Below are 14,319 nucleotides of genomic sequence, written 5' to 3' on the forward strand. Positions count from 1 at the left end.
CCCCGAACTAAAGTCCCGATAGAATAAAAGTCGCTAATGTATTATTAAGTTTGGTCACCTAATCTTTGAGATTATCTTTCAGAATCAGGTTCTAGTTCTAACCATATTATATTATAATAAATTAGATCGATTAGGATTGGTAACATATTAATTACTTCATATATCTTATTGTCTATTGATTATCACTTTAATTGGAAAGTCGTAAATTACAAATTTATTACACCTAAATGCCTACCTAATTAGTAATCTTTAATTATCTTTCTATAATTTTAAAAGTGAATTTCTCTGGGCAATAGTTTAGTATTTCGGCAAACGCTCAGTCTGCGTTTTAAATCCACGAAATGTCCATGCAAAAAATACTTCTTGAAATAATATTCAAAACAAAAAACATCCGTGGTATTAATTTATAATACCCAAAAAATACAAATAGGAGTGTAGTGTTTTTTTATTCTTGTTAAGAGTGTATCCATAGAAAAGCAAGTAAAGTGCTAGTGGTGAATATAGTACTATCCTAACTACTTGTGTCTGCTGGTTTTTTTACTATAAAAGGGCTGTAAGAAGGGTAATGATAATTTAGGGTGTCTAGTCTCTTTAATAGTGTTTAAGCAAAAATATTTAACACAAACAATAATAAAAATGTTACAAATGCGCGCTACTCAATATTTTTCCTTAATAAGGAATGTATATTTGACTAAGTTTTTGTTAATAAGTTACCATTACAACAAAATCGGTTAAAAAAAATAAAATATCTGTAGTCTGTACCCAGTCCAAAAACATATCCATGTTAAAAAATTTCTGAAAAAATAATACCCAATAGAAAAAATATTCACAACATAATAATAATAAACATATTAATAAGCTACATTAAAAAAATTGTATATATTCATACTTGATATATTTATTGAGTATTGATTATAAATACAATACAATATCTAATGAAAACATAGATAGGTAGTTAAAAAAATCTATAAATGCCTTTGAATACTATAAATTATATCATAATTTATTTTAAAACATCTTATAGGTATATTATTTTATATTAACAATAATATTTTTTTTCTACTAATATAATATAAAATAAAACATTGGTAATAACAAAAAATGCGGATATTATTTTCACTGGTTCTTTTTCTACCAGTTATTTTTTCCTGAGGCATTTTTACTGACAATCCAGTAGTATTGACTCAGATACAGTTAAAATTACTGTATAAATTAATGTATAAGGAAAAAGAAATAGAGGAACACTAAAGAAAAGAAGAACTATAGTTTACTGTATAAATTAATGTATAAGGAAAAAGAAATAGAGGAACACTAAAGAAAAGAAGAACTATAGTTTACAAAAATACTGTCATTATTAATTATGAACTTTTTCATAGTGTTAAATCAATTAGCTTCAATATTATGAATTTAAGGGGATTTGATACCGTGGTTTTCTGTTTTTGTCTAACATACACACAACATAGGATTTTAGACTGGTTCTTTGCCAAACATACCAATTGATTTAATGAAGCGATAAGAATTCTAAAAACAGATTTGAATTTGTCGTCAAGTCTACTTGAAATCAACTTTCCCACATTTTTGATTTTTTGATTTTAGCTTCTCCATAAATTAAAATGCGACAATTTTTAAATTCTCTTTTTTAATATGACATTTTTAGGAATTTGGGGCATAATATCAAACATGTGGGAAAGTCAATTTTAAGTAGACTTGACAAATTCAAATCTGTTTTTAGAAACAGTTTAATTGGAATGTTTGGCAAAAAACACGTCTAAAATTCTATGTTGCGCATGTGTTAGACAAAAACAGAAAATCACAGTATCGAATCTCCTTAAAATAACAATGAGTATATTATAATGTATATAACAATAGTAATTATAATGGTTGTTGTTGCTTTTGACATTGTCGAGACCAAATAATAATTATCCCTTGCACGTCACTTGTTGCTAATATAGTCTCATCGTAGTTAAAAGTAACACCTAAAGTCACACAAGCATGCCCTTGCAATTTGTTGACGGCATAATTAGAATCTCTTTCTACATCTACAAAATAAATGCAAGAATCTTCACTGCTTGTAACTGTAAAATTAAAATATTAAATTATATTTATAATTACACATTTCTGATAATATAATAATAAAACTTAACACATACCAACACAAGCACCCTGTCTAAATGACATAATAGGACAGAACGTTGAACGTAGCAAGTGATTACTGCGAGCATGATGAACCAAAAACTTCTTTTTTAAATACAACGAGCCACCGTCATTTTCAGAAACCCTAAAATACAATAACAATATTATACTTTGGTAATTTGTTTTAAATTTATTTTATTTAACAAACTTGTAAAGACATAATATATTATTTGCACAATTTGCTAACAACATTGGATCTCTTGCTTCTCGGCTAATCCATGATCTCCAGCTCAAACAAGTAATTGCACCACGATTTGGAGATGTTATAATTCGATGACACTTAGTAAGAATACTATTATCACTGCTGTTTAATTTGAGAGACACAATTTCACTCTATATGTACATAAACATTATTATTTTTAGTAACTTAATCAAATAGTTATATGAATATTATTACCTTGTCATTTCCAACCCATATTATTTGTCCACTACTATTAACTGCAAGAGATAAAATTTGACCACCAATTTTGTGCTTTCCACCTTTAGGGTACATACCCGTTGATACATTTAATACGCACACAAATCCAGCCTTGTTTCCAGTCTACAATTAAAGTTAAATTATACTACAAGACACATAGCTAGTAATAAATATATAAATACCATACAATGAGAATATTGTTGTTTATAGGATTAAATAAACAGACCAAAACAGATGAATAAAAAGGATCACTGACACATCTTAGACAACAATGTCGAATTGCGTCCCAAAAGCAAATAGTGGCATCAGTAGAACAGCTAGCGATTAATTCATCCGAAGCAGACCAATCACAACCTAAAATAAATTATTTTTATTACTGATTCATATTGAAAAAAATTCTCACTTATTTCTTGGTCCATTATAATTTTGTGTTAGGGAATCTCTTTTTTATTTAATATTTTAGCAAAAGGGTATGTTTAAATTTATTAACCACTTCTCTTACATTTATTATTAATATTCCATCATGTTTTGTTAAAACTTTTTTTATTTGCCATTAATCCTACAAAGAAAACTTTTGGATTGCTCCTATAACTACTTTCAATCTGTTTGCCTTATTTTCCCCTATAATAAATAGTACATAACGATAAAAGCATAATATTATATGTAATACCTGTTACTGGGCCTGTATGACATCTTAGTATAGCTTTTACACATGGTGGTGATGTCAAAACATCACAAATACTAAGAGTTCCATCGTTTGACGCACAACATAATTTTGATTTGTCATTATTAGCAAACTTCAACATTGTTACTGCATCTGAATGCTAAATAATCATACAAGAAAATAACTAACATAAAAAAAATATATAAATAAAGAGATATGTACCTGATCATAGATGTGGTGAACATTATTGAATGCATAATTTTCTTCCATAGTACTATTTCCAACAATAGCTTTGGAAGCTTGAGCATGGGTGGTTGGAATAGGTGATGATAAAAAATCATACTTTCGAGGTGCTACATCAATTTCTAATTGTTTGTCTTTATTTAAACTCATCTGTTAAAAGTAAAAACCGTGTAATAATTTAAATAGTTCAATTGAATTGATATTTATACTATATATCAGCATATCCCAAACTTATCCACCAACAGACTACTTAGAGATAGGAAACTTGCTGTGAACCTCATAATAAAAATAAAAGTTTTAATTCTTTATTTTCTTAACTATATGCATATTTTACAGTGTGATACAAATATAACTTTGTTATATTGATTTATATTGTAACTTTTAAAAATAACAGTAAGTACTTTTATTACCATATTCAGCTGGTTATTAAAAATTATTATTTAAATATATCAAGACGAATTGCAGACCTCCTCAGATATACACGCAAACCACCATATAGGAAATGCTGCAATAGATTATGAGTTTCATATAAACTACTACAATATAGACATATGGAATACAATTGAGGGGTTGTACTAGTAAGTCCAACATTGAGACTATTCAACGCTGCCAAAAGTTGCTGTCATAGTTGCAGCCTACTGGTAAAACAAACAACGTTATCTACAAAGATTTGATGATGACATCCAAGATGTAGTTACAAAGTTTGCCACAAACACGAGATAACAAGGGCATAAGGCTGGATCAATTAACCAATCTAGCAGCAATTTAACTAATCGATAACTCATAAGACATAAGGAATCTATAACAGCAAAGATCATACGAGTATAAAATATTAGACCAAGATTGGCGCCTCTCCACTGGGAGTGATAACCTAAACATGTTTGTGTATATTTATTTATTTAATATTTATGTACACCTTAGAAATGTATTGTTAAAGATCATTGATTGTTATAAATAAAAACCCTTTCGAGTGGTTTGAGAAAAAGAAAAATATTTTACATTACATTTCTTTGTGAACTCAATAAATCATATCTATATTTGAGTATTTACCAAACTAGTACTTTGGCTACAGGCACTGTTGGACTGCATATCAAAATTTACATTATATCTGTTTTGTAAAATTGCTGACCTAATACGTAAATACTTTCTTCTCATACCTGGAATCATATCCTTAAAAAAAAATAAACAATTAATACATGCGTGCCTAAAGTTTGTACTAAAATCTATACTGTTAATATTAAAACTTACATCTTGTTTAGATTTTTCTCGGAGAAGTTGACTTCTTCTCCTAATGTAAAGCGTTCCTGAAAAAAAAAATACACCAAATTAATTATTCTCTATAATACTCTACTTGATATAATGAATTATAAAAAAGGTTTTTATTTAAAATAGGTAATATAGTAAGATCACAAAACTTTCAAATAAGATAAAATAATAATAAAATATTGTTAAGGACTAATAATAATTAGTAGCACACTTAATAATGAATATTTCATTATTATGCAAAAATGAATATACAAAAATAAGAAGATTTTCTTAAGATCCTTGGAATTTTTATAAATTTTATAGGTATTTAAAATAAAATTTATTTATTGAGGACGCCAAGAAACAGTTGCAATTTAAACCTATATCATACAGAAAACAATATTTGCTGTAAAGTAGCATTTTTATTTTTGATATCATTATTATTATGAAAATGTATTTATGTTTGAAAAACTTAAAATAAACAAATTTTAAAAGATTAACAACTTTCATTATATAAATGATACAAACGAACAAAATAAGAACACTACGAAACAGTAAATATTATCTTCTTTACGCTGTGTACAATTGGTTATAGAACTGTTTATCCGTAATATAATCTCGTAAATATGCAATAACCAACAATAGAATCAACATGGGATTGCTTGTAACTTACTTTGTATTACTTAACCTTTATATAAATTACAAATTTTCTCAAAATGTCATTAAAATTTTCTATATTAATTATCAATCCCTTAAGAGGACGTCACACACACATGTATTGTCTTTGTCTTACACACGGACATGGACAACATATCAAATTTTTGTTCACAGGTTTCAATAGTGTGCTGTTAATTTTGATTTTAGAGTGAATTGACCTATTATCAAATTTTTAGGTAGCAACGTTATCTGTATTTTCTCGATGAATTTTTATAAAATTTTAATTTTTAAGTGAATTATTAAAATTTTCAAATATTAATGTTTTACACACTTATAAAGTCATAACTCACTTAAAAATTAAAATATCGTAAAAAATCAACGAGAGAACACGGATAATGTTGTTACTTAAAAGTTTGATAATAGGTCAATTAACTCTAATATCAAAACTGACAGCACCCGATTGAAACTAGTAAACGGAAATTTGCCATGTCCTACATGTGTATGACGGAGACAACACATGCGAGTGTAACGTCCTCTTAAATGGGTCTAAATTTAATTTAACTCTAGAACTTAGCTTATAATTGAATTATAGATGATACTTTTTTTAAAGTATTTAATTACAATACTAAACTTACTAAAGTTTGGGTGGTTTGAAGTTCTATAGGCATTAAATTTGGAATCCAAAACAAAGGCTTGTTGTTGCCACATTTTGCTGTCAAAAACTGAATACAAATCACTTATATAACAGTACCTAGTTGATCGCAATCACACTAGATCATACATGGTTAAATTATGTAATTAAGATTCAGATTAGGATGAATAATAAAATTATTTTCCTGTTAATCAGTATAGACACATCGTAGTGAAGCTCCATTCAATTAAATGTCCGTCAAACAGTGGAATAGTTAATTTATAAGTCTATGTTAGAAACGCATAACAATGAATGTAGGTAACAAAAATTGTTCTATTATCCATTTATGTGGCACGAATTATTAGAAAATAGAAGCAGTTTTAATATCTTAGCTCGTACTCCGTGCATTATCTATGCGACGTTCGTGTTGCCACAGAATTATTCTGTTGTGTTGCTTATATTGGTGTTTACTGTTTACAGTAGCGATAAGACGATGTGGAATCAGCTGTAGTGTATTGTGTATCCATAGATAAGTATATAGCGAATGTTGTATCTAAATTCAGTTTCTGAAGTTGAATTCTAAGCATTATTTCGACTATACTTGCCGCAAATACCATAGATATCTATAGTAATATATACTAAATCTATAGTATTTGCTTGCCGTCTACACGGGACACAAACACAATAAATAAAACACACATTGTAAAATCAAGACATTCATCGCTCCGCAGTCCGCTCAGAATCTTAAATTGAATATTTTATAAACGTTCAACTCGTAAAACAATTTTTTTATTTTAGTGAATTTTACGAAATTTGTCAACACTTGAACTTATTAAATAAACATTTATATAAAATATGTAGATTTAATATATTTTTTAATGGCTATAAGAACCACTTACCTACGAGGAATCTTGTAAGTTGTAATACATTTTCAAGCTTTTTGATAAATATTTACAGAAAAAAAAACTAAAAAAAAATTGAAAATGTCTATAAACAGCATAAGGTCAAAAAATAAATTATACAATGTATGGAAAATGCTATTATAAACAATTTGTGAATTTTTCAAGAATCTATGTATACGAATATTCGTATTTTAGCTACACGAAAATAAGATTATCGTTTGATTATGGGAAATCAAGCGTGAATATCCACTTGTAACAAATTTTAAACTTTGTAATTTGTATGCTCTTAAAGAGCACTTCCCTTTCAAAATGTCTTTAACACACACCAATAAACAATATTAATGAGAGCACATTAACCCGATCCTCACGAGTCACGTATAAAATTACCTATATTGGAGTCTTTAAAATCGGTGCTTATTAAAATACCCTTAAGAGTTAATTTTCATAGCTTTAATTTATGCGGCTACAATTAGGATATACTTTGGCTTTCAAACTTGTATAAATGAAAAATAAATTATAGTTCATGTGTTCATTTATACTTAATTACTTGCGTCGACCATTATTTTAGCCTTTTAACGATATATTATCACCTATGTACCTATAATAGGTAATTATATATTTCAAATTTAGATCGTATTTTTAAAGTTCTCGAGCAAATTCGGTTTTCGATATAGGTACAACAAACATATTGGTACTTATTTACATTAAAACTATTATCAATAATATGACATAAGTATTGTGTTCATAATAAATGTAAAAAAAATGCATGATCAGATTATGCCAAAATGGCAAAATATGATAAATACCGAAAACTAAGAAATATGCAATGTGCAACATTGAAGTGATTTTATACATTACATAGCATAATACATTAATACTAATTGCTAGGTTTTTTTTTATTAAATACTAGCAGCAAGATGCATACTTAATAAGTACTTTATATTTGGACCTATTAATTTTCTATGACTTAAATTGTGAACATGCAGAGTTAATAATGAAGACTCCATAAACTGGTTAAAATAACATTGTTGGTAAAAAAAATTCATTTTTTAGTATAATTTAAATATATAAATTAAAAAAATCAACTACGTATTATAGCAGTACCGTAACCATAATATATTTTGAAAGGGAACACTTGATTTTTTTTTCTCTAGTTTTTTCTAGTTGAACTAGAATACTTATCACCTAATACAAACCTAATCTACCCCCTCCCCCTCTTCAAAAAGAAAAAAATATAATAAATTTAGAAGGTTCGTTAAACTAGCACCACAATCTAAACTATTTTCTTCGAAATTGGTTCCATACTTTAATAACCGATTAGTAACCATTCGTAATCGAAAATTTGGAATTCGTAACCTAAACCAAGTACCAGGAAAACCGTTTTCCCAAACGGGTGCTGATATTATAATCCTTAATATACTCTTTGCATATATTTTTATCAAGTATATACAAGCATATCCTTGATCATAAGTATTTTGGGTAGTTTTAGATTCTGAGCGAAGCGATGAATATATTGATTTTACAATGATGTATGTTTTTTTTATTTTTTTTTATATTTGTGTCTGTCATCACCTTTTAGGACAGTAAAAGTGCTTGGATTTTCTTCAACAGTAACTTTTCTGATAGGAAAGTGAATCTAGTTGGTACTTTAGGGGGTCAAAAGTAAAAATTTTCCCAGTAGTTTTCAAAAGCGACATGGAATTTTGACTGAATATTTAAATGAGCATTTTCTATACACTATGACATTTTCCAAATATTTTGACTTATTTTGAGCTGTTTACGGACATTTTCAGTTTCCATTTTTTTTAGTCTTTTGTTCTATAAATATCAATACAATTTTATCTGTTGAGTAAAAAAGCTTGAAAATTTAATAGAAGGCTCCTAGGTTATTGTTTCAAATGCAGATATAAAAAAATAAAAATCCTTAGTCACAGTTTTTATTTATAAGCATTTAAAGTTCAAATTTTGACAAAATACGGAAAAATCACGAAAAATAGCAAATTATTTTGAGTTGAGAATTCATAAAAATTTTTCTTTTTAAATCTAAGATTTGAAAATTTAATATAAGATTAATCATAAGTTTGTCTACCTCTATTAAAAAAAAAAATGTCTAGAAGAAACTTAAATTACATTTTTATGAGCGTCTGAAATTTATATTTTTACAACATTTGATATTTACTCGATTCCTCATGTAACAATTTTCTTATTTTATTGTAATTAAAAAACGAATGACTGTAGATACTTGAAAATTTCACTGAATGTTTATATTAGAATTTTCTATACACCATAAAATGTTGAAAATATTTTGACTCTTTTTGAGCTGTTTACGGACATTGTCAGTTTTCAATTTTTTTAGTTTTTTTTTCTATAAATATCAATAAACTTTTATTTGTTGGGTAAAAAAGCGTGAAAATTTAATATAAGGCTCCTGATATATCGTTCTAATAGCAGTTGAAAAATATTAAAAATACATAGGCACAATTTTTTTTTATAAACATTTAAAGTTCAAATTTTGACAACATTTATCAAATTTATAATTTATTAATTATTTTGTGGTTAAAAATGTATAAAATGTTTAACTTTTATGGCTAAAGATTGAAAATTTAAAACAAGGCTCCAAGTAAATAGGTTATATATAAATTACTTTATTCACAATAATATCATCAAATATACTTGGTAAAATCATAGGCTGACTGACCGTTTTCGCTCAGAATCGTTTTTCTTATACAATGATATTATATCATTGAATTCAAATTTAACACCATCCATTACAGTGACCCACTTGTAACCTACTGTACAGCAGAGCGACATCCACTTATCCACCTTTTTCAATATAATATTATATTTAAACATAATACACTGATTTGATAATAAATATAGATCCATCTAGAGAGCCTAGGTATATAAAGATAAAGGCTCTCTAGATACATCCATAGTATAATCATAGAATAGATTTCATCTATTCTGTGGTATAGTGATCTAAGAATAAAATAAAAGCCTATTCTCATATTTGTGATAACTGTTTAACTGTGAACTCCAAAGGATAACAATATGACACGACAAATTCTCTTTATCTTGTATTATTCTTCACTATTCATCGTTGTGTTTGACTGTTTAAGCTTTGAGCATATATATATGGTGTTATAGAATTACTACATTAAAATATTACTATAATACTATTTATTATATAGGTACTATACTAATATCTTTTTTGAATACAATTCAAGGAACTTTTTTATTATGTTATATTTGTGTGTATGACTTTAGTTATTATTTGTATGAGTTATAATTAATATACAGACGCACAGTGTGATACATTTAAAAATAAATATATTTATACCTAATAACTATAAATTATAACATTAGGTGTATCGTATAGTATACATTATATTCATAACGTTACGACTTATGGACTTGGGAAATAAATTCTGTTTTATGCAAAAATAAAGTAATAGGAAAATATAGAAATGCAGAATGTTGTTATTAAATGAACCATCATCTTATCAAGCTTTTTCTTTAATGTCTTTTAATTTTACATACTACAATAGAGATTTAGCTTACACAATAATATTATTATGTTATGCTTTCTAGTTTCCACTGATTAAGTATATATTTTAGTCTCCAAATATTTTAAGTATACGGTATATCGACATAAAATAAAGTTTGACCACCATAAAAATTGCCCATGATAATAGGTACACCTACATTCGAATATTAAATATAATAATTACCTTGTTAGGTACCTACATCACTCATCTTAATATCAAATTATTCACAACATAACTGTTAATCCAACTTTATTCTTAAATTAAAGAAATTTTTTTTTTTATTACACAAAAACACATCGACAATCTGTACAGTTAATAAGCATAAAGGTTACAAAACATGGATTTCTTGAATAAAAAGCCATCTTTTTGTGTCACTTAGCTTTGTGTTTTTTTTAGGGGGGGAGGTGGACGTTTTATTAACGGACGCATACAACATAATAGCTATCTGTATGCCAAATTTCAGCCCGATCCGTCCAATGGTTGATAGATCAGTCAGTCAGTTTACTGTTTTATATAATATACAGATGACATCTCCGTAAATTACATATTCTAAAAATAGCTAATAGGCAATAATAATATTTATACCTGTGTTACTTCTATGATATCAGGTTATCTATACTCATAGAACAATACTATACTTAAGCTGTTATATAACACGATTTATCATATTATATTCATATCATTAAAACTAACATTAATAACAACAATTGATTATATATACTATACATTTATATTAATTATTACTTATCACCAGGACTTGGAACTTTATGCGCTAAAAACAATGGAATGTGTGCATACGTATGTATTAAAAAAACGCAAATACGCAGTATAATATGCATCTATTATTTTATAAAAAAATATTTTTGAATCATAAATATTTTATTTATATTTTTTTTTTTTTATGATTTGGAGCTGTTATACTGAATCTATTCCCAGATTCTAATTTTAAAAAAATTTAATTTATCGAATACAGATACGATTATTAAATAATGTTAGGTATTAATTAGTATTCATCCAACATAATATTTACATCATCACACATTTTTTCATAGTATTTACAATAATAAAGTATTGCATTGATGCAGCTATACCAACGAGTTATGATTGATTCTGGAAGTATAGGGATCTCCGGTGCGTAATTTTCGAAAATTTTTTTCTGTTGGATACGATTTTATGAACAGTACCAAACTGATTTCGTACTTCCTCCGAAACTCTATGGAGGCCATGAGCAGGACATGTACCGTTTTAGAGTAGAATGCGTTCAAATAGATTTCCCACACTTTATCATTGTACGGTACTATTTATTTATAATATAATATTATAATATAACATTATGTAAAAAAATTGCGTAGTTAAATAATGCAATATAATATGGTAATATAAAACTAAAATTAACAATAATTACTAAAGTCGTACAACGTATATGATGAATAATGCAGTAATCCTATACGTTTGTTATGAGTCGGTCTATATTTTGTTCTTGTAATAGCCAAAGTGTAATTTTTTTTTTAAGAATCTTAAAAGCGTTGCTGTGTTTAATTTCTGATGGTAGTATACTGTAAATTTTTGGACCAATATATAAGTATGTGGATTGTGTTAATTTTTTGTGCATAGCTGGTACTTTGATATTAGATATTTGTCTAGTATTATGTCCGTGTTCAGTTTTAAAAGTAAGGTTATTTTTAATTATGTAAAGTACCGACGCTTTGGAAAATAATTTTTTTATTGGTAGTACATTCATGTCATTGTAAATATTTTGTGTGGTATCTTGAGTCTTTTTTTAGGATAATTTTTAGTATTTTGTTTTTTCTGATATACATTTTAAACTTTTATCTGATTGTAAAAAAGTTTTACAGACAGAACATCGATGAAAATTAACTTTTTTTTTTCTTTACCTTTAGGTTTAGACTTAAAATCATATATTTATTATACAAATCATATAAAAACATGTGCAAATTTAAAATACTTCAAAATGTTCTAAAAATCATTATATGCAAAAAATGACCTTAAATTTAAAATCGTCAACAATTTCAATGTAGGTATATGTTATAAAACGAGTATCGCGTAGATTTGGAAAACAATGCAAAGTGCATATAATCCCAACCTCAATCATTACAGTTGTAATATAAAATATCGCAAAATAAACTTTTTTCAAATTAAAAATAAAAACTTTTTTTTTTTCTACGTAGTGATTTTTATTACACTCGATTCAGAATCAGAACTAAGAACGTTAGTAGTATGGAATAGCCGGTTCTGGGTCCCCCCCCGCTTCACCCCCCATCCACCCTAGACACCATGCGCGCTTCCCCCTCCCAGGTTAGGTTAAAACCATCTTATACCATCATACTACACAATAAATGTCGAATACTTAAATACAGGGGCGTAATTACGGGTGGGGGGGGGGGGAAATGGGGGATAGATCCCCCCCATGTGCTGTATTTATATATTGTCTTATACCTACAAATAGTTCAAATAAAAACTTATAAATTATTACGAAACAAAAAAAACAAAAAAAAAATGTTTAGAAGTTGTGTATACTTAAATATTACCCGTATATAAATATTTACCCGTTAACGATAAGCATGATTTCAAAATAAATGGTCTGATTCATTTTAATTCTTATTTATTAATAAACATTGGGTGCCTTGCCACACACTGTACCTAATTTTGAATAGATTATAGATGGTAAGTAATCCGATAATGGGAAAAACCACCATTCCATAAACATAATATAATAATAAAAATGTAACTTCAAGATTTACATTTCGTAGAACGAATAATAGCCATAGATAGTAGGTACTAAGAACGCGCGCCGACACAAAGTATCTACATTGATTATTGCGATTACGTATAAACAGTAAACACTACACAGTAGGTATACACACCGTGACACCGTGTCTTTCTCTCATATTCACAGTGTCAGTTACATTTTTATAAGCTAAAAGCAAAATGGAGCAAAAAAAAAAGAAAATTACCAGCAACTAGCAGTACTTTATTGAATTTTTTAAAAAGAAGCCTGGGCCTGACGTAAGTATTACAATTTAAAATACTAAACATTATTAGACCCGGAATTAAATGTTTAAATATTATGTATGACGTATTCAACTTATTATAATTAGCATTACAACTCGCTCTAAAATTATGCAAAATTAAATTAACACCAGTTAAAAAAAGTACCTATTAAAAATATAATTGCAGTCACTGCAGTTTATTCAATAGCTATTAGTTATGTCATATTAATTATTATAAAACATTTAAATGAGTTTATTAAAAAAAAAATAGAATTTTGATGATGTATCACGTGAAAAATATCATGTTGAAAATAAAAATTTGATTCAAGCTGTCCAAGAAACTAATAATAAGGTACAGTACCTATTGTTCTATCGTTCTATGATATTATACCTGTAGCTTGACTCCTGCCTGCTAACATTGCATTAAAATTAATAAATTAGATAGTGCTTCGTAATTTTTTAGAGGGAATATTTTGATGCTCGTAAAAATGACATTGCTTTGTTTATTAAACGTGATTTGTTATCAGACGAAGAAAAAAAATACCGTAAGCTTTTCGAATGCTAATGCCTTATGTCGGATTTAGTCTGAAATTTATTACTATTAACAGTTTAACTGGTTGTGATTTAGCTGAATCAATACTCAACGGTAAATTAAAATGATATTATGTTTTTAATAAATTAATAATTGTATGGTTATTATATTTTGTAAATAGGTCTGAATAGTTGTGAAATTAATTTATACAAAATATAGATAAGGAGGGTGTGGGCCGTGGGTGTAAAGGGCCCCACAAGTTTACCCTACAAATT

The 14,319-nt window shown here is 27.3% G+C and overlaps 1 protein-coding gene across 1 annotated transcript; it reads right to left on the bottom strand.

Annotated features, from left to right (window-relative positions):
* Positions 1-982: 982 nt before the first annotated feature.
* On the bottom strand, positions 983-6,496 carry LOC132936456 (WD repeat-containing protein 13-like). Its single transcript, XM_061003187.1, has 10 exons — positions 6,056-6,496; positions 4,767-4,822; positions 4,569-4,688; positions 3,498-3,668; positions 3,282-3,435; positions 2,799-2,965; positions 2,591-2,734; positions 2,342-2,526; positions 2,151-2,278; positions 983-2,075 (listed from the first exon to the last, which is right to left on the bottom strand). Exons 1-10 carry the CDS (start codon positions 6,126-6,128, stop codon positions 1,873-1,875), a joined length of 1,401 nt encoding a protein of 466 aa, XP_060859170.1. The 5' UTR covers positions 6,129-6,496; the 3' UTR covers positions 983-1,872.
* Positions 6,497-14,319: the final 7,823 nt, after the last annotated feature.

The sequence above is a fragment of the Metopolophium dirhodum genome, chromosome 1, assembly GCF_019925205.1.
Source record: "Metopolophium dirhodum isolate CAU chromosome 1, ASM1992520v1, whole genome shotgun sequence".
In the NCBI taxonomy this organism is placed as follows: domain Eukaryota; kingdom Metazoa; phylum Arthropoda; class Insecta; order Hemiptera; family Aphididae; genus Metopolophium; species Metopolophium dirhodum.